We start from the raw sequence: 22,594 nt of genomic DNA on the forward strand, positions 1-22,594 counted from the left end.
TGATGAAGATGATGAGGACGACGGAGAGAAAGAAGACGAAGGTGAGCAGGAGGACGGAGAGGAAGAAGAGGACAGTGAGGATGAGGAGGACCAGGGGATCGTAATGGCGGCATTGAAGATCGAGTTTTGAAGATTAAGGAATTGGAGGAATGTTCGGAGAACAATGAAGAGGAGGAAAACGAAGAATAAGACATCCCATAAACAGAGATGCCCTTCCAAGATTTCAACCAAAAACCAACAAAGCCAGCGGAGAGAGAGATGCATGGAGGCTTGGAACCAAGGATTAAAGTATCGGTATCGGTCGTCGTATCAGTCGGCGTATCGGAGGGTATCGTATCGTATCAGAGATACACTATGATATGCTAAAGATACACACATAAATGAATATGAAATATTTTTTTTTTAACACTTTTGCATAAAGAATTTGTTAAAAAAAGCTATTGATAACATGTATTATGCATAAACACTAAATTGAGGGTATCGTACTAAGAATTCAAGGTCTGTAGTTGTCCCATAAATATAAAATCCTTGTTCCCAACCTTGATTTCCACTTTAGTTAGAGAGAAATATGGCTGACAGCAACTTTGGAACAAAAACCCTTCAAAAAATCGTTTTTTCTGAAAAATTACCCATATTGGCCATTATATGACCGTAGCGCCGATACGTATCGATACTCACCGATACGTACCGATATATATATATATCGATACTCATCGATACGTGCTGATATATACCGATACGTACTGATCGATACATACCGATACTCACTGATACGTACCAATACATATCGAAACGTACATTTTACCTCAATTTTATATTTTTCATAGAGTCGTATCGAGGCATGTCATATCGTATCGATGTGTATTAGTGGTGTATTGATGCATATCGATATGTATTGTAGGATATATATCGATACAAAATGATTTAAAAAATTCAATGTATCGTATCAGTATATATCGTATCGGCCGACTAAATTTAAGATACGTATCGAAGGGTATCGTATCAATATCGGAGATACTTAAAACCATGCTTGGAACTGTTGAACATTTCCGCCCCTCAAAGTCCTGCCAAGACTTTGGAAGGTGGTGGGGTGAATGTCACATTGAAAGCTCATTTCCTAATGTTCCATTGGAATGGAAAAATCCACCCAAACTTCCCACCCCATCAAAACCCTCTTAATCAAACGGGGCCTTAAGGAGTATACTCAGTAGATCCTAAACTTAGTGAAGGGAAAAAGGCTTAGAATCCTTTAAGTGAGAGAGAGAGAGATGGTCTCCTCCCTGAGTCTGGAGATCAAAAAAGTTCACGTGTTCGTGTTTGGAGTGAAGGGGCTCTCCCTTTTTTACCCTTTCCTAGGTCGACATCCAGTGTGTGTGTTTTTTCCTTTTCTTTTTAATTCAGTAGTATATATAGGGTAGGGCAAACTGAGAATTATGTGGATTAAGCGTACGATCTCAGGTTCGATTCTCTATCTGTGCATCTACGATTTAAGTGGAGATCATGACAGTGGGTTACTGTACTAATCTCCCCGAGGATTAGTCGAGGTGTGCGTAAGTTGGTTCGGACACCTTGGTTAACAAAAAAATAAAATAAAAATAGTAGTATATATAGGGTATTGTAATGTAGAATAATATGGCATGCTAGGCTAGCTACTGTAATAAAGAGTAAGATGGTATGTTAGGATATGAATTATATTTTTGCTTTGCATATTTAGAATAGTGTTGCTTATGCATGTGTTAATTAGATATGCATGATTAACGAGTAATTGATGCAAGCATGTCCAGAATTAGTACAATTATACCCTTTATATATATATATATATATTTTTTTTTTTGTGCCTGTTGATCTTTCTCTCCTCCGCATCCCATTTTTTTCAACCCTTCTACGGTTTTAAGTATTGGTATTAGATTGATTATATCGATCCTATTGTATTGGTATCGGTTGAGATGGATCTACATACCTGCTTATCCAGGATTCCAGGAACGGCTATCGTATTGGTATCCGGTATCGGCTGTATCGGTCTAACTAAATCCTTGTTTCCAATTAATAATGCGAACCATACCGAAGAGATTCAAAAGAGAATAACGGGGTTTTGGGTTTTAGAGCAGAGGGCCCGGCTTCGTCGGAGAGCGGATAAGGCAAAAGCTTCGCGCCTCACAGTCCCACACATAAGAGCTGTGATTTTGCTGTTGAAGAATATGGAAGCAGTTCAGTTGCAGAGTTTGCTCTCGTTTTCCTCCAATATAAGGTATCAGACCTTTTTCTGAGGTTTCTCCGACTCCCCCTCTGGTCCATTTTTGTTCTTCTTTTACCTCCTTAAATTCAGAGCTAATTGTGGTTTGTAGTCCACTCTGTTGCTTGAATATGTTGTTGTTTGGATTTCTACTTGTGTAATGGGTATTCGTAGTCTGCTACATCCGAACAGTATGTTCTCAGCTATTTTGCATATTATTCCCTTCACTGTTATTCATGCTTTTAACTTTGATGTATTGAATAGGATGGGTTTCCCATGCTTTCTGTGCATTTTAACTCATACCATTGAATTCTTAAGTTTATGCTGGTGGGTTCCCTCAGTTGTGAATTTTTAAGTTTTTGCAAGTGGGTTCCCTCAATTCTCAGCACTATTCTTCTCTTAATTTGTTTTGTTTTGTTTTCTTTATTTTTTCTGGTATATTTCCTCGTTTGAAATTCTTTGCTTGCTTAATGTTTTATGACTACAACTCGTTGATTAAGTTCTCTCTCTCTCCCCTTGCTGTACAATTTTTTCTTGGAATGTATGGATGTCAAGTTTAATTTTAATTCGTTATAGCATGTAAGTATGGTAACATAGTAAGGTGTTTCTTATCATCTTCCTGATTAAACTTTCGATAACTTGCTTTCCGTTTTCTATATAATTTTCTCAAGTGCTTCTGTTCTAATTATGTAAAACTATCCAGTGGTTGTGGGATTATTCTAATATGGGCTTTTAATTTGCATTGCCAGTCAGTCTAAGGCACTTGGTTTCTCTTCTAGCCCAAAGATTAAAATCCATGGAAGAATGGGTGTCGTTTGTCTTGGCATGTTGGCACCAAGAAAATTCATGCGAAGGAGGAAGAAAGTGGAGGTCTTCAAAGATGCAGCTGATGAAGCAGATCAGAAGAAATGGAGAATATTGATGATGGAAATTGATGAGGCAGGGTCAGCTGTCTCAATCCTCAGAAATCATAGGCCCAGGAACCAGGGTCTCCCTAGAGACCTTGTTTTGGGCACCTTGGTGAGATTCAAGCAGCTTAAAAAATGGAACCTTGTTAGTGAGGTATGATGGAGAACTTTTTTCCCCTACTCTACAAGCTATGGCTGGGCATTCCCCCTCCTTGTTAACTTATTGGAAAGTGTCATAATCTGCTTGAGGTGTAGCTCTAGTACTTTCTTGGTGATAAGAAGCATACTCCAATTTGGATCAATGCATTAAATTTATTTCTTCTTTCACCCGGGGTGGCAAAAGTTATTTGCTTTATCTTAACTGTCCACTTGAGAGGAAAAACTTGGATGACATTGGAAGTAGTTTAGAAGTCTGAAGAGAATTCAATGCATTAGATGTTTATGACATCCAAATTATTCATTTCTAAAGATTCTGGGAAAAATCTGACATCCACGTGGTTGTGCTTTCTTGAATGGTCTGAATTGATTTGGATAGTTCATACATATCTGAAGGCCTAGAAACTTCTCTATCCTCAGAACTCATTATACTTTCCATATTTCTTACAATATTTTGGATGTTTTTGAGCTCATTTTGCTTAAATTTCCTATCTAGATTCTTGAATGGCTCAGGGCTCAGCACTGGTGGGAATTCAATGAAATGGATTTCCTGATGCTTATAACGGCTTATGGAAAGCTAGGAGATTTCAACAGGGCTGGGAGACTTTTAAGCTACATGAATAAGAAGGGTTATCCGCCAAGTGTAATATCACACACTGCCCTAATGGAAGCATATGGAAAAGGAGGGCAATACAGTAAGGCAGAAGCCATATTTCAAAGGATGCAATCTTCAGGTCCTGAACCTTCAGCTTTGACATATCAAATTATACTTAAAATTTTTGTTCAGGTAAAACATCTGATGACCATTTCTTCTTATTATTATTTTTTTTTTCATTTAATTATTTATCCTGAAAATTTATTTATCTAATCCTCATTAACTTCATCAACTTTTAAGAGGGTCTCTGATATTAATATTCTACTATTCGCTAAATTTCGATGATATTTGACCACCTCCACTGAGTTGGATCGTCTTGGTTATCATATTATATTAGAACCATGTGCCATTCAAAGTTTTGATTATATAAAAGGCAGACTCGGTCTAAAGATAGACTCCACCATTTGTAAGATTAAAAACTTCCCATTTTGTTTGTTGAGTGGCAGTTGATAGCATTATGTTGCTGATTCAGATTTTTTAAGTTATTTTAATTTTATTTTTTATGTTAATTTTAGGCATCCCACTGATGAGTTTAGTTCTTCACCTAGGACTTCTAGGCCATATTTTGACCAATCAACAGCTTGTTCGTTTCTTGTGATTTGGCTTGGCTGATTATGTTTGATTGGGAACTGATTATTGCTTGAAACAAAGATTGTTTGAAGATGAGATTAAATTAATGATTAGCTTGGCCATTTATCTTTCATTAAATTAACAAGTGATTTTTGTTTTGCCGAGACTGAGTTGTACCCATGGTTTGGACAAAGGTTGAAACGAAATGCAGTGCGATTCACCAGACATACAAAGTTTCGGTCGAGATTTCAGTGTTTTTGCAAGATTTCTGTATTGTTTTGTACAACATGGTGCTTTTATAAGCTTTGTTTCGATCAAATTGGATTGAAATTTTGATCCATTTCGTTAGTTTTGGTGGTTTCAACAGTAAGAGTGGAAACATTAAAGGAAAGACCCATGTTTGATATATTTGGCCAAATCGTGTACCTTCGTGGAACAAGTTGATAGGGACAACCACAACGTATTTACAATGATGACTTATTGGATTTGAGCTAGATTCCAAGTTATAGATTCCCTTAAAGCATAGAGGAAAATTCTATAGGATTGTCGTACGACTGGCTATGATGTATAGGGTAGAAATGTTGGGCAGTTAAAGAAATGTTGCATACTTGCATAGATGAACTGTATGCAACGGAGATGAGGATGTTAAGATGGATGTGTGGCAAACTAGGAAGGATAAAGTGAGGAATGGACATTTTCCTTTAAATCTTAAAGGAAAATTCTAAAGGACTGTCATATGATTGGCTATGATGTATGGGGTAAAAATGGTGGCCAGTTTGTTGCACTTTCACTTTTCTTATTTTGTCTTCGCACAAATCCATGTAGCCGACCCCATTAGGTTGGGATAAGGCCATAGTTCGAAATCTCGCCAAAATTTCGGTATTTCGGTGTTTTTTTCTTCTATCGAAATGAAATAAGGCATGAATCAGTGTGTACCATATTTCGGTCAAAATTTCGGTATCCATGCCTTATAAATACAACATTTCTTTGAGACAGAGTCGAAATTTCAGTATCGTTTCGGTATCTCGCTGAAATTTCGACTCTGTCTTGCTTGTCTCGGTGGTTTTAGTTCCATTTGCATATTTTGAAGGAAAAACACTCCAACAAGCTTCTAATTAGCCACATCATCACACATTTTGACTTCCATTGGACTCCTATAAGAAGATCTACACATTCAAAGCTTAGGAAAGATAAAGTTCTTTTTCCATTTTTTTTTTTTTTTTTTTTTTTGAAATAGTAGATAAATAGATGTTGGTAAAATTTCTAGAACAGTTCGACGGTTGCTGCCAAACAAAGGTGCAACTCTAAAACAATGTCATGTTTTAATATTTTTGCATTTTTATGTTCTAAGCATGTTTATTAACCTTAAAATAAGCTACCCACCAAGTTTAAGGTCAAAATATGACCATTTGACCACCGAAATAGTCAACCGAAAAAAAATAAAAGCCATCTCGGTGAAATCTCGCCAAAATTTCGGTATTTCGGTGTTTCTAAACCCACCGAAACACCAAAACGAAACGAAATTTTGAACCTTGAATCAAGCTGAGTTTGTTGTTGAGCAAGATTCCATGTTGGAGGTATATCATTTTTTCCCAAAATTAATTTTTGCAAAAAATTGGGTAAATATTTAGTGGTTGGCCTTCAATTTCTTATATTTTAGACATCGTAGGTCATCTACGACTCCATGGGTTCGGATTTAATTTTCTGTTTTTATATTATTAATTATTAAATTTTTGGTTAAAAAATGACTTTCTTGGAACACAATTTTGAAAAAAAAAAAGAGGTATAATATATGGTGGTTAGAGCCCAATTTATATATGTTAGATACCGTTGGCCTATCTACGGTATTTAATACATGGTGCTTGGGATCTAATTAGGGTTTCCTTTAAGTTTTAAAATATGGCCATTTGAGCATCGAATGGTCAAACAAAACTCGCAGCCGAAATGGCATGGGTTTCGGTCGAAATCTGACCAAAACCCTAAATATTTCGGTTTTGACCATGGTCAAAACTGAAATCTCGAACTATGGTTGTACCTGTGAATGTAGATATCTGCATTGTCTATTGGAACTCAGGAATGAAAAGGCTGATTTTATGTTGAGAAGTCATGTTTAAGTTTCTATAGCATTGATCTAGACTGGCCCTTGTTGCTTTGGTAGCTCAATTACTTTTGCAGTAGAGGATCAGATAAGATCAATTAACGTGGCTGCCATGGGAGTTAGTCATGGTATATAAGTGGCTGCAAGACGCAGTTCAGAAAAAAAGAGGATTTCCTTTTGTTCATTACTTATTCCTTTTTTTCCTTCAGGAGTTTATGACTGACCTGGGCCTCAATATGTTGAATCTGTGGTTGATAGACAATAGGAAGTTGGTGGCTAAGAGGTGTTCATGCAATTTTGGCCACGTTGGGTGCCTTATTGTCATCTTGCAGTTTGCATACCTGTGTGTGTACTTTCTTTGTTTGGATTCAAACTACTGAATGCATAGTCTTGTTTAATCAATAGTTCTTCTTCTCATTGGCAATTATACGCCCCATCAATAGTTGTCGGAATAAGTGCTGGTCTTGAACATTTGAGGGATAAGTATGGTTGACTTTCTCTACTATTTTGGGTCCTGAAATAAGGTATAATATTGTTGAATGTGAGATTTGGTAATAAAAAGGACCATTGCTTAGAGCAGTGGTAAAAGGTTTGGCTGCTAGGGCAAATGCCCAAGTTCAAGTCTTGAGGGCGGTCACTTTGCACCAAAATGCCAAAATTTAGGACTGACTCCAAACTCACCCCTCACAGGAACCCACATAGGTGGGACCAGCACTGGGTAATGGGCCCTTTATTTTTTCTGAGATTTGGTAATAAGTATAATTGCAGATTGGATTTTAGACAGCAGAGTTTGTGCTAATCACAAAAGGCCCTACACTCCTTATAAATTCTTGATATGGGTCTCCAAAACTATATGTGGGCCCCCCCCCAAAGACACAAATTTTCCTCCTTACTGGAACATGCTGTTTTAGCCTATGCCTGCTTTGTGGAGGACAGTCTGTAGGCCATCAGATGGATGGACTCTAAACCCTTTAACTGGCCTGTGAAACCATACAAAGTGATGGGTTATAAGATTGTGGTTTAGGGTCTACATATTAGCGATCAGGGGTAGATATTTGATGGCTTTGAAAGAGGTGTCCCTTGGCTTAGGGTTGAATTTGTTGGACTCAGCTGGAGAGAACATGTGGGCAATGGGAGTTTGTAAAAGGATGCAATAAAGCCATAGTCAAGAAGAAAGAAAATAAAGACGACCAGAAGGGGATTCGCACATCTTGTTCTCTTAACCAGAACACTCTTAATAAAGTAGACCTAGACTATTGTAGTGTACATGAACACTGAGGAGGCATATCTCAACAAGAATTGATGAAGAGTTGGAGGAAGCTTCATTGAACTTTACGAGAAGTATTTATTGAGAAAGGTCAATGGGATGGTTTCTTCTCATCTCTTCTATGCAAAACTTTGAGCATCTAAGCTATATTCCTGATTCTCAAGGTGTAAGAACTTGTAATCACAGTATAAATCCTTTTTTGTAAACTCAAAAGAAGTCATAACTTCAATGTAAGTACAAGCCATAAGAATATACATTTTGATTTTGTAAAGACTTCTCAATGGGACTCACTGAATTTCCCGTCAGTAAGAACAAGCCATTTTGGTTTTTCATGAATGATGTGGATCTTCAACGAGCATTTGGGTCCTCTATATGTCATGTTAGTCATTGTGGTAATTGTGGGAATATTGTCCCTCAATAACCAAGATAAAAACCTCGGCTGCCCATTTAAAATTGCAGGTAGTATGTTAGGGTGGATCCATAGAAGAACCTTTTTTTGAAGACAAGGAATGGTTGTTCATATTATTAGAATTCATAATCTCCATATCAGCGGGGTCTGTCCCAACTTACTTCCCTCTCTTGTATAGATCGGGATGGATGAGTGTGTGTGTGTGTGTCTCTCTCTCTCTCTTCCTGACATTTTCTGTCTCCATTGCACATGGCAACAGCTTTCACTCAATAGTTGCTGATGCCATTGCAATAAATATGCCTCATGCTGCACAAGCTTTTCAAATGTCTTCTCATTAACAAACAGCTTTAACTGCATCCCTGCCGGGGGGGGGGGGACAATCCTGCATTACTAGCCCACTCTTTTTCTCATTTTTATTTGTTCAAAATAATTTTCCCCCAATTATATCATATCCTTTCAGAATAACACTAAGTTTCAGAGCCATATCGTCATATTTTATTTATTTATTTTTTTGTTAGAAACTATGGATGGTATTTCAGTTCATCCTCCTGGAAGCTTTTTTTTTTTGGATTGTAATATCATACTGGACCCTTTTGTTGAAAAATTAGAGGACAGAACTGTTGACCCTGTAATCTTGAGTGATCATAATGGGTATTCTAATCACCTAAGGATTAGGGTTAGTAAGCCTCATGTAACTCCAAAATCATAGGGAATATCTAAATCAAAACCAGCAACTGAGATGTGATTAAAAGAAAGGACAAGTCTGATGCAGCTAAAATTCTGGTCGAGTGGGCTAACGGGCAAGAGAATAAGTCCTTAAAGTTTGAACCAAAACCAACAGTCAGATTTGAGCATATTAAGAGATTGCTAGAATAGGAACTTGCTGGAAAATTGGAATCATATTTAGAAGCATCAGTGTTAACAATAGCTAGAAGGTAGCATAGCAATAGAAACCAAAATAGAAAGTGAGTGAATGGATTTAGTAACCAGATAACCAACATGGAAAGTGAATATAGAAAATAGAAACTACCAAAACAGAATAAGAAACTGGAGAACGACAGTAAATAACTAACATATTAGCAACTAGAGCCAAAATAGAAACTAGAGAAAGGAATTAGAAAATTTTGCAAACATTATAGCAAGTATTGTGCGAATAGTAATAAAAAAGAATACCAGAAACAAGACAAAGAATGTAGTTGAAACTATGACAGAATACTGCTTACAATGATCGTATCAATGGGGGAAAAGAGAAGGAGAAGAAGATGAATATATGAAATAGGCTTCCGACCTAAAACTTGATTGCATTTCACCAGTCCAACTTGGCATCTAACCAAGGGCTTCTCTGCATCTCACAACAAAAGAGCTCTGAATCTCACAGAAATCAGCAAGCATAAGCTTAACAAAATGTTGAAGTCACTCAGGGTAGTTGATCCCTGGTACTTCATTTATAACTTCAATGAAATAAGAAAAGTTGGAAACCCCCCATGCATGGGAGGAAGAATCCCTTACAACCTAAGTTTTCCACAAAATAGTAACTCTTCTAGAACTTAACAAAATAGAAACTATGGCTGGATTGCAGCATATATATCCAACCCTTCTAAAAACACTACTAAAAGTAAAGAATACAACTTACTAAAATAAATGAACAGTAACCCATATAGACTCAAATTGATGGAGGGCCGGTAGGGGAAGTGAAGAATCGTTGAGATAAACTCAGATTTTCAGGGGAGAGAGGGAGATCACACCAAAGGGGGGGGGGAGAAGAAGAAAAATCACACGTTCCAGTCCACAGGTTCACAACCACTCAAAATCAATTCATTCCATCTTCAATCTGTCCAATACGTTGGTTACAAGCAAGTATTTAAAGAGAAAGCAACACTCCTACCTGGACTTTAAAAAAGAAACAAGCTATAAAAGGAAACAAGTTGAAATAAGATAGAAATCCTAAACTGACTCTACTCTTATGTATCCTACCACTTTGGAAATAAAAGATTACATAATATTCCTAAATAAATAGAACTTCCTAACATTCTACTAGACCAAAGACTCAAATATGGATCCGGTTCATCTCCGTCTGGATTCCCAGATATTGCATCACAAATCCTTCATATTTGGGCTTATAAAATTGGCCCATTGCAATAGTAAACCAAAAATACTAAGCCCATGGATCACATAACCTGTTGGACACTAAAAAAATAATTATTTTGGTCCATTCTTGGCCCCATCCAATTTCCCGGTTTGCTGCTAGCCTTCTTGTTCTTCTGGACTGCATCAGATCACTTTTGATATCTTTTTGCAATGAATGTGTCATTAGTTAACCCATGTGTGTGTGTATATATATATATATATATATATATTTTTTTTAATTTATTTGAATTTTGAAACTCTCTCTGCATTTTATTTTAGACATTAGTGTTTATTTCCGTGCATGCCTATTATGGTATGTCTTGGTGAATGCTCCTCTATAAATAGAATTTTTCATCTCTAAGGGGAGCATCACAAATAATCCTCATATTTGTATTGTTAAGAGTTTCTAGAGTCATAAGTATAGTATTTTTTATGTAACAAAAAAGGTGGAAGGATCTGAACCGAAGGCAAAAACAAGGCCTGTTGTCCAGATGTAACCCCCCGCACAAGGTGAATGATTATACCAACAGAATTGAAATGGTTTGTTGCCTCGACAAGGGATTAAGGAATGGGTTTGGGGGTTTGGATCCCAGCCATTCCCAATTGAGATGAGTCTCTGGCTGCCCAATTTCTGCTAGATCAATATGGTCTTGCTAGTTGATTGGATGATCTACTGAAATATAAACTTGGTATTCATCCTGGCTAATACTGATCTAGGTTGATATTTGCTCTCATTCTAGTAGCATGGTATTTGACACTGGAGCAGACTTTCCTAAAAGTAATCGTTCAGTGACTATTTGGTTGACTCTCTCTCTCGCTCTCTCTCTAAGGTTGTAAATTGGTTTGGTTTTGATTTATCAGTTCCGTTCAATTTGTAACGAACGTAGACCAAAGCCAAGCTGATTATTAATCGGTTTCAGTTTCCCAAACCAAAATCGATTAGTAATCAGTTCGGCTTAATTGGTTCCTAATCAGTTTCCCCATTACAGCCTCTTTCCACCAGAGTTGCAGAACTTCTTCAGGACTCCCCCACCCCCACCCAAGGGAAAAAAAACACACACACACACACACACACACACACAGAGTAATCATTGCTTAATAATCTGGAAATTCCAGCATTGCGAGAGTGTGGAAGTCCATCAAATTCGACAGAAACAAAACATCAATGTGAGATGAGAAAGCGAGAGAGAAAGAGAGGGTCAGAACTCTCCGTCTCTCACTGTCAGTCACTTATTTGTCTTAAGATTCTTTTTTGATAAGGAATATTATAATAGTTGAACGGTTTACAACTGACGGTTTCTCAGTTAAAACCAAAACAGAACCGATTACTAGACATTCATACAAAAACCAAACTGATTGTCAATGGTTTGGTTTTAAATGGCCGGTTTCGTTTTATTGATTCTGTTTCAGAATTGACACCCTTATCTCTCTTTCCCCCCTAGGTCATGTTCATGGGTGTGGGTGGAGAGGTTTGTGAAAAATTGTGATCTCAAATTAGGAGAAGATAGGTTTCCAACAAAAAATATGTTTTTACACCCCAATCAAAATAGTGGAAGTGCCTAGGTGGTTGAGATTTTTTTCTTCTCAGTGATAAAATTTGTGGGTTTGTAATACTAAATGGTCTGAGTTTTCACTGTCACAGGGAAGGAGGAATTCCTTCACTGATGGCTATCATTGTGCTTGGATGGGTGTCAGGGAACAGTGAAGGGCATTTCGGAGCTTCAACATATTGAAGGGGGGTGGGTGGGAGTAATGATGACGTTAGATTTGTGGGTGAATCCTTCACTGTGGGTGAAGGAAAACTTCTTCATACCAAATAAGCTAGAACCTTAAAATGCAATAAATAAAAATATAATGCAATATTACTAGTTTGCAAAGATTTTGTTTTAGAGAGAGTTCGTTCAAGTGGCCTACCTGGAGAGGCATCTCTTAGTTGATGCTTTGTTTTTGCCACAGAGAAGAGTGATGTGGCAATTGTAAATATTGGATATCTAGAGATTGGTGTGGATTGGCCACATGTTAAATTTCAGAACATAATTCAATCAAATACTCTCTTGTATATTGGAGTGGGTAAGCCTGTGGCACAACGGTGTTACACTATTGCAACATGGTCATAGGTTCAAAAATTGGAAACAACCTCTTCAACGAAGTAGGGATTAAGGCTGCGTACATCTGCCCCTCCTAGATCCCGCGGTAGCAGGAGCCTTGTGCACTAGGTTGCTCTTATCTTTTTACTCTCTTGCATATTGGCATGCAACCATTGTTATGTCCATGCACATACAGTTACTCCGACTACTTCTATGTACTACCTCCTATTATCTTTGTTTTTTGAAAGCTCTATTTTGCCACTTGGTAAATTCTGATTGGGCCAAAACCTTACATGTGAGCTGGGGATCTTAGGTTCTATCTGCCCACTAACTTTGGTTCTCACCTTAACCACCACATGGCAGATATTAACGAGGCACCTGGAGATTCCTTTCCAAGCAATCAACTAGAGAGGGTTTTATTTTTATTTTTTATTTTTTAAATTGAAAAATCCAACATGTTGATAATACTTGGGTAGTTCCCTTGTAGCTGCTTTCTTTTAATCATTTTTAGATATTAATGTACCAGGATGCTGCTGCACATTTCTGGTGTTTAATGACTTGAATATTGGTTCTAAAACGATACTTATCACTGATATATTTTTTTTTGGGTTGAATAGTAGATGCATTACAAGAAGGGGGAGGGAAAGTATAGCCCCAAAGGTGAAAATACAAACCTATTAAGGGATACAAAAAGCCCATAAAGGGCACCGATCAGGGCACATATGGCCTTAGAGAACTTCTACAGCCTAGTCCGGAAGCCCAAACAGAGGTCCGGACCGGGAAGAGAACCACAAATCTTAAACCTAATATCTCAACACAACAGTTCTTAGCCGCCAGCACGAAGGAGCACTTCCGGAGAAGAGGCAGCCACGATGGGGGAGCGTTGGAGAGAAGGGAGAGAGAAAGGGGAGATGCAGAGGAAGGGGAAAATAGCGGTGGAGGGAGGGAGGGAGGGAGGGAGGGAGAAAGAAGAGAAGATGAGAGAACGGAAGAGAAGGCAAAGGCAGAGGGAGAGAGAGGAGGAGAGGGGGTGGAGCAGTCCAGCCTCATGGCCAGGCTGATCCAAGCGGCAGCGGTACCTTGGCTTTGCTTCGGTAGCTAGGGTTTTGGGAGCGCTGGTTTCCCGCCTTACAATTCTCAGTGTTTTTTGAAAAGTTCCTTCTCCCTATTATCCCCTTTCCTTTTTCCCTGGTATCACTGATATTGGTTGCTTAGATAGTCCATTATCTGCGGCTTCTCATCTGATTTATATTTGCCTTGTTTCATTCTCACAAATTCAGACAGATGTCTAAACATTTGATTATGGAATTTTCTAATAAAATGCTCTTCATGTTTTTTGAAGTGTGGTCTTTTGGACTTGCAATGTAGGTATTGTGTCGTTTTTCTCATTTCCACTGTATTACCCATGGAACCATCACTTTTCTACATAAAATTCCAATCCAGAGCTGCTGAGCTGCATGCAAATATAAACATTCAGTGTTCACACTTCAACATAAGTTATTATGTGTGGGTTTCCATATTACAGCCTCATGAAAGTGAATGTGGCTAGTGCAGGGTGACAAGTATAACGAAGCTGAAGCAGTTTTTGAGACCCTCTTGAACGATGAAACTTCACCTTTGAATCCAGACCAAAAAATGTACCACATGATGATTTACATGTATAGGAAGGCTGGAAGCTATGAAAAAGCTCGTAGGATATTTGAAAAGATGATAGAGAGAGGAGTACCACAAACTACAGTTACTTATAATAGCCTCATGTCATTTGAAGCCAATTATAAAGAGGTTTCAAGCATCTATGACCAAGTAAGTATTAAGACTTGCATTTTTTTTTTCTTTCCTTATCTACTTTTAAGTTTTCATTTCATTTTGTTGTATTCTTATGGGATTCACAAGCTGCAAAGCTAGTCTATATTTGCATCTGATATAGGTCCAAATTCAGATACCTTTAGTAATTTCTCATCTAGAAATTTATTCTTTTGCTGGAATGTATTGAAAACAATGGAAAATTTTGTCCAAGAAATATTTAGAAAATGTAAAACATTGAATGTTCTAGGTAAAAGATGTAAAGAATTCTAGATATGGGATGTAAACGTGGCATGCTTACATAGTAATACATGTTGGACGCAAATGCGAGACAATTGTGTACAGAAAAAGAGATAGGTAGGTTCATGCAGGTTTGAAGTTGTTTGTCATTTTGGGCAAATCATTTTTTTAGTCTCAAATAGTTCAAATACTTACCCTACAATACTAGGTTTTGTACCTACCTATGGCAAGGACCTAGATACGAGCCAGGGGTGCAAGCTCAGCCCAGCCCAACCCTGGGTCCCCATAGCTCAGCTCAGCCCGTCCTGATTCCGGGTTGGGCTGGGACATCTTAGATCAGGCCAGTCCTGTTGGGCTCAATTGAGCCCAGTCTGGCCTGGCCTGGCCTTGATTGGCGCTGATTGGCTTCCCAAAAATGCATTTATTTAATATTAAATCAAGTACTCAATTGTGAATGTTAAAGATAACTAATAATACTTAATCAATGGCCCTCATATATAAGGCCAGGCTAGCCTGAGCTGGGTTGGGCTTGGCTCAACCCAAAGCCTCATCCTAAGCCTGGGCTGACCTGGCCTCGGGCTTGGAAATCGAAATCCTAACCCAGCCCACCAACTGAAAAGGGTAGCCTAGACCCTATTTATCCATGCGGGATTCGGGCAAGCTTGGGCTTGGCGGGCCAAACTTGCACCCCTTGTACCAGCACGGATGCAGTAGCATTACACAATAATCCCGTATGGATGCCTGTGCATAAGTTCAGAAGGCCCACATGGAGCAGTTGGCAGTCTAGTGGGATGAAATCAAGCTTTGGGTAGTTATATTGTTGTTGGACTTTTTCCTTGGGTTTCATTGTAATATAGGCTTTACTTATAAGCCAATAAAGTGGGGGTAAAGTTAATATTCAAAATTAGTAATTGAGTTAAGTATTTGAGTTATATTAGGATGCTTAATAGCTCATAAGAGTTTTATGTTGAGTCTATATACTTTTAAGTCAGGATAACAGAATGATTAGGAGTCCTCTAATGATTCAATTTAGGAATTTTAGGTCTTTATGTATGTATTAGACCCCCTATCAATTGGATATAATTTGAGTAAAAAATGAGTTTTTTGAACAGTTTTGGAGCTGTTGAGCTTCGCATACAAGATTTGTATCCCAAATCTGATATCTTCTTGTCTCTTATTCTTCTCCATTGATGACAAGGTTGGTTTTCCGAAATTCTGCTTTATTCTTCTGTTTACAACAACTCAGCCTTATCCCAACAAAATAGCTTTGGCTACATGAATCCTTGCCCTCCAATCAGCTTTATTCACCGTCATGCTTGATACATGGATATTCGATTGTGCCTCAACTTTTGGACACTTAAGTACCATCAGCGAGAAGAACAAGCTTTGTTTTGAAAGTGAAATCGGTTTTGTAGATACGAATCTTAAGTATCGTTCGTATCAGTGCGTATTGGCTGGGTATTGGTTGCGTATCGGTGAGCATCAATGTGTATCGGTGTGTATCATATCGATATGTAAGAATACAGTTGATTTTAAAAAATAGTTTATCGTATCGGCCGATACGATACGATACAGACCGATACTTTAAACCTTGATCATTCCTTACTTTACCCCTTCCTAGTTTTACCGCTCATCCATCTCTACATCCTTGTCTCCACTACACTAAGTTTATCTACATACTGTTTCTTAACTGCCCAACATTCCACAACATACATCATAGCTAATTGCATGACTGTCAAATTTTATTTTAAGTTTTGAAGGAGTACCTCGATCACACAATATTCTGGACACACCTCTACAATTCATCAATCCTACTTTAATTCTTTGTGAAACATCATTCGTTATATTCTTCTTCTGCTTGCTATTCTGAATTTATGTTTCGAGTTGAATCTACAGTTTTGGTTTCAAAATCTGGTCTTTCCAATCAAAATTAGAAATCTTACTGCTACTATACTTATAGATCTCAGTTTTTTGCACAGATTTTATAAATCTAGTTTCAGAGGGCTGTTCTACCGTTTTACTGCTATTACTGAATCTGAATATGGTTTCTGATCTGTTCTTAGACCTGCCCATTGAGTTCGGCAGGTTTTGAACTTTCCTACTCCCAGTATGATTACTCCATGTCTGAATTTGTCCGTCATATTTAGATCATCTTTTGCGTACATGTTATATTGGCTGATTAGAGCATTCTATCAGAATCTTGTGCATCTCAAATTTATTTGATTGACTCATTCAATTTTCTCTTTACCTGGTCCTTATTCCTATACCTACGATCCTGCTGTAAGCTAATCTTCCATTGGAATTCCTTGGTTCGGCGATAGCACTGATTATTTCGTATCAGAGCCTAACCTTGCCATGGATTCTTATGTCAAGATTAAAGTTCATTTGCCCAATGGCAAAATTTCTTTTTTATTCAGAGATGAAGGAAAAGTGAGAATTTCGTTTCGCAAGCTGTGGTGGATATCTGTGCTGTAACTGACGAGTTTCTTGATGGAGGCAATGGTATTTTCATCTATTACTTTTTTGTCTTCCTTTTCGTTACTATAGTGCTTGGTGCAAGGCATTTCCATCTTCCAAGCTCATCACTGAAGTGGGTAGATGATGGTTGAAAGAACATGAAGGTAGACTTGTGATGCAGTTGGGCGATGGATTTAGAAGGGATCTCTTTGATTTGGGGTTCTTTATTTACTTTCCTTTATTGGTTAGAAATTAGATTGGAAGTCTTTTGTTTAGATTTGATTTTTATTTTAGTTGCTATATAGGCTAGTTTCCATTTTTTCTTAGTTACCAATTTATGCTTTGATTTTCTTTTTTATAGCCTTGTAATCACTAGTGAAACTCAGCTTTTTTTGAAGATTTGAAGTTTGGAAAAATTGATTGTTGCTTGGCTGAATATGGACTGCCGTGACCTCCATCTCTCTCTCTTTTCTGATCTCTCTTTATTTCATCTCCTTCTTTTTTTCCTCTCTTCTTTTTTTCTTTCTTTTCATTCTTCTTCTTGCTGGTTCTCTCTCCCAGCCCCTGTTCTGGGCAGCAGTTGCTGCACCTTAGAGATCGATAGATCTCCTTCACCTCATTTTCTTTCTTCACCAACTTTTGGGGGTTAGTTCACCATTGAAGGGCGGCCCTAACCCTTGAATCTCAGGCCTGAAAGTGACTCCTGCTATGAGAAACAACAACCTGCAACTCAGCTTACCTAAAGCTACTGCCCAGATCTGATTGCAGAGGGTACTGCTCTTCTTTGTTTGCTGTTTTGAAATATCTTTATGTTGGAACCAATAGACCATAGGGTATCTAAGCTTCGCCCAAGATTTGGGCTGAATCGATGACCCTGGAAGGAGCTCTCACCACTGCCAGTTTTTCCCTCTTGTCGCTGGTTCTGAAATCTATCGTGAGTGCTGAAGGTTGAAGAAGATAATTCATTAAACTTACAAGTAATGACAATTACTTATATTTACAAGAAAGCCCTCCTGTCCTGAAAGTTGTGTTCTATTATTTCCTCCCTTACTTTAGCAATTGCAGAATACCCTTCTCTTCTAATTTCCTATCTCAGTTGTCCCTGTCACCTGTTATAATATCAGTAATGCACATGGCTGTTTCTGAAATTATAAAAATGCCACTCAACCAGCAAATTGAGATATTTTATCATTATTGTGGGCCCTAAGCTATCCGATTCCAGCTTTTGGAACCCGGATCCGCATCAACTTGATTGTGAAGAGAACTTATACTTTCGTACATCTCCTTACACCACGGTCTTAGGAATCGCTGTTTGATATGGGATCGGTCTTGGCCGATACCGATCTTGGATCTCCCTCGATCGGATAGATTTGCCCAGGTTTTCAATGGAAATATATTGTTTTTTTTATCTTTTTCCCCCTTTGTCCGTACAACCTACGCCGATTTTGATACAATTCGCCCGTTCCGATGATCTGATACCGATCTCTCGAACTGTCCTTATACATCACATCAAATTGGTTTTTGTCAGTTGCTTAAAGAACCTACTCAAGAAGTTGTACATGAAGAATATCCTAAGCTTTCTACTGAAAGTACTACCGAGAAATGATACTGAGTAATTGACATTGCTGAATTCAAGCGTCAAGAGAAGCTACAACCGTACAACCAAGGAAACCAAGGAAACCAAGGAAACCAAGGAAACCAAGGAAGTCAGTAACAAGAAAGAAAAATTCGTGGCTGAACAAGTGTTGGCTTGTACTAAAGAAATTAAACAAGAAGTCCTTGCTGGTCATAACGAAAATCCAATGCCCATTGTTGATCAATAAGATGAAATCAAGGAGCAGTACTAATGGAAATTTTAGTCACCTATGGATTGGGGCTAGAAAACCTCATCTAAATAAAAAAATTTAAGTATGGCCTATATGACTTATTGGGCACTCAAAATTAAACAGATTAGTCCATTCTTGGTCCAGTCCAATGGCCTGGTGTGCTGCTGGCCTCCTTGTTCATCTGAAATACACCAACTCTCTCTATCTTGAGAAAAACTCATCCACGTGATTTGTGGTGATGCTGAATTAGATTCACACAATCATCCTTCAATTGGAGGTAGAATTCAACGACTCTCAAGAGCGTCCCGTCAATGTAGTGGCTTTGCTATCTCTCCATAGCTTTGATACCAAATAATGAGCATTCTGATCACATAAGGATTAGAAACCTCATGTAAATAGAAAAATATTAAATCCTATGGCCCATATAACCCGTTGGACAATAAAAATTAAACATATTAGGCCATTCTTGGTCTAGTCCAATTGCCTGGTTTGCTGCTGGCCCTCTTGTTATTTTTAACTGCATCAAGCACTTCACTAGTGAAGGAGCAACAAAGCTTAATTATCTTCTTGAGAATGAACCCCAAATGAGATTGATATTGAGGACAGAGCTCATATTGAATTCATCCTACTGCATCAGTTTCTTAATGAGAAAAGGATCACACATTGCTAATTTTATATGTGTGCAACAACTTTTCATCCTCAGTCTGGACAAGAAGATTGGTGTTGTCATGTCATGAATATACTTCAATAGTTTAAAACTAGATGACATTTTTTCCGATATCAGGGGAATTGATGTAGTTGCATTAAACATTAATCTCATTTAGATACCTATACCTAAGCTTGGAAGGGCCACAAGGAGCAGTTGGCATTCCAATGGGCTAAATTGAGCTTTGGGTAGTATATTATAGGTTGGACCTTTTATTTTCTTGGGTTTCATTGTAATGGTCCTGATCCATAAGCCCATAAAGTAGGGTAAAGTTAGTATACAAAACTGGTAATTAAATTAAGTGTTTGAGTTAGTTAGATTAGGATTCTTAATAGCTCTCAAGAGTTTTGTTTTGAGTGTATTTACTTTAAGCCAGCATAAGAGAGTGGTTAGGGGTCCTTTCTATGAGTGAATTTAGAAATTTTAGGTGGTCTTTATATGTGTAATGCATCCCCCCCATCAATTGGAGATGATTTGCGTAAAGAATATGAGGTATTTTGAGATTTTTGAATCGGTTGTGCTTTGCATACAAGATTGGTATACCAGACCCAACCTCTTCTTTTATCTTCCGTACTGTTCTCCACTGATTATAATGTTAGTTTCTGAAGTTCTGCTCTATTAGTCTTCTGTCTGCTATTTTGAATTTCTGTTTCAAGTTCTAGTTACAGTTCTGGTTACAAAATCTGACATTTCCTATCGAAAGTAGAAGTTTTACTGCTACTACACTTCTTCTAGATCTCAGTTTTTTGTTCTGATTTTCTAGATCTAGTTTTAGATCGCTGTTCTACTCTACTTCTATTGCTGATCTAAATATGGTTTCTGATATTTCTTTGACCTGTCCATCGAGTTCTGCTGCTTTCCAACTTTCTAACTCTCAGTAGGATTACTCCATATCTCTGGATCTGCCCGTCAGATTTTGATCATCTTTTGCATACCTGTTATATCTTAGGCTGATTAGAACAATCTACCAGAATTTTATGCATATCAAATTTGTTTTGATTGAGAGGTATTCAATTTTCTATTAATCTGGTCCTTATTACTTACCTACGATCCTATTGCAAGCTAATCTTCTGTCTATACTTTATATCCATCTTATCTTTTATTTTCTTATTTTGTAACATTGTTTAGTATGCTACATATACCCTATACCATAAAAAGTCAACATTAAACCACCTCAAGTCTTCAATAATCAATATTAAGCCACATCAAGTCATCGAAAATCAACATTTAGATAAATGTTCTTGTTCTATAATAAGTTTGATTGGCCAAATGATTTCATTTTTACATGAGATTTTTGTATTAGGTATAGCATAAAATCAGCTTTCCAACAAATCCAAGATTGCTAAAATACGGGTTATATGGACAAAGTTATGTTCTGGTCAAACTTATTTTAAGGTGCGGGAATGTTGTTAAAAGTCGCTTGAATGAAAATAGAACAAAAGATTATTTTACCGCACTTTTGGTTTTTGACAATGTTTTACTACAATAAGATCTATGGAATTTTCAGATTTGGGAAAAACTTTAGCATTTAAAAGTTGAAAATTGCCTTTTCAACTAAAAATCCATTTTTTGTTCTTGAACTAAGGGGTTTACTTTTTATCCTCTTGGAATTTGATTTTTAAACTATTTTTATTGGATTCAAATAGGGGGATGTTTGCTTATTTATGAATAGTAAATCATTTACTTAAATGATGTTGGCATAAATAAGTGTCAGACTAGCCAGGCCAGCTAGATCAAGTGATAGACTAGCCAGTCCAGAGCCTTACACTAAGGTGTCAGTTACCTTGAACCTTACAAAACCGCCTCGACACCAAGGCATTGCCTAGCCAACGCTTAGGTGACGCCTTGGCAACTGTGATAGTAATAAAGAAATGGAATAATTTATCCATCGCATACTATTATTTTTTTGTCTTACGAATATTATATGCTTTGCTATGTATTTTTAAATAATATGAATGGTATGCTTGTCTTCTTAAACTTGACATGTCTGGATTGTCATTCTTGTTAATGCACAAGACTTCTCTCTTGACACCATTGGTTTGCGGTTTCTTGAGGTGTTTCTTTTGGTCTAAGATTGAAACTGTGATATCTTTTATGAAGTCAGTAGGATGAATGTGGAATTTAGATAGGTGATGTCGGTGGCGGCAGGATAAAATGGAAGGTTAACTGTGTTTGGAAAGGAAGATACTAGTAGAACCCAAAGAAAAAAGCTGAAGAATTTGCAAAATTGAGTAGGGTCAGTCTATAATTGTCTTCCACAAGAAACCTGACCTGATTTAGGAGTTTATGATTGGCTTTCGAACTTCAGCATTTGAATACTATTGGATTTTTTAAATTATGGTGAAATAGTTAATTTGGAAATTTCAACATTGGATGGGATCATTGAGTCTATTCACTCTTCTTACATGTGCTGCTTGACTATGAATCTCCAGACTGAAATAGTATTCATCCATTGGTCAAACAAATGAGGAAAAAAAAAAAGTAGCTTTTCCTGGTTGTCAAATGAGAAAAAGATGGCATAAAATATCAGCCTGTTAGACTTGCAGAAAACACTATGGGAAATAACTGAATTTCCCTTGTGAAGTCTTAGAGGGATTGAATTCATAATTATTTTAAGGGTTCATCTGTGGTTTCTTTAATGTTTTTTTAAGAATGAGTTTGTCAGATTCTTAAGAATTTTTCCTTTTCTTAGATGCAAAGAGCTGGTCTTCAACCTGATGTTGTGAGCTATGCTCTTCTCATTAATGCCTATGGGAAGGCTAGAAGAGAAGAAGAAGCACTTGCAGTTTTTGAGGAGATGCTGGATGCTGGTGTTAGGTGTGGTTGGTTTTTGCATTTTGTTTCTTGAATATTCTGTGTTTCTGCCTAGAGTTCAACATGTAAGGATATCAAGTTGTAGGAGTGCCAACTTTTAACATCAGCAGAGTCGTGCTTTGTATAATCACGTTTTATGCCCTGTATATCCTCTGTTATGTGGCCTTGTACACGACGGATCGCTTTGATCTTCTCCCTATATTAATAAATCGCGTGGCTTGTTTCCCCCACAACCCCC

At 37.5% G+C, this 22,594-nt stretch overlaps 1 protein-coding gene across 1 annotated transcript in view; it reads left to right on the top strand.

The window, feature by feature from the left end:
• Window positions 1-1,913: 1,913 nt before the first annotated feature.
• Window positions 1,914-22,594, top strand: part of LOC122064934 (pentatricopeptide repeat-containing protein At3g59040) — a 23,136-nt gene continuing 2,455 nt past the window's right edge. The window contains exons 1-5 of the mRNA XM_042628718.1: window positions 1,914-2,248; window positions 2,983-3,295; window positions 3,794-4,084; window positions 14,065-14,313; window positions 22,235-22,359. Coding sequence (XP_042484652.1) covers window positions 1,947-2,248; window positions 2,983-3,295; window positions 3,794-4,084; window positions 14,065-14,313; window positions 22,235-22,359 — 1,280 coding nt within the window. The 5' untranslated portion in view covers window positions 1,914-1,946. The remainder of the gene's footprint in view (window positions 2,249-2,982; window positions 3,296-3,793; window positions 4,085-14,064; window positions 14,314-22,234; window positions 22,360-22,594) is intronic.

This window comes from Macadamia integrifolia, unplaced genomic scaffold (genome assembly GCF_013358625.1).
Source record: "Macadamia integrifolia cultivar HAES 741 unplaced genomic scaffold, SCU_Mint_v3 scaffold1828, whole genome shotgun sequence".
In the NCBI taxonomy this organism is placed as follows: Eukaryota; Viridiplantae; Streptophyta; class Magnoliopsida; order Proteales; family Proteaceae; genus Macadamia; species Macadamia integrifolia.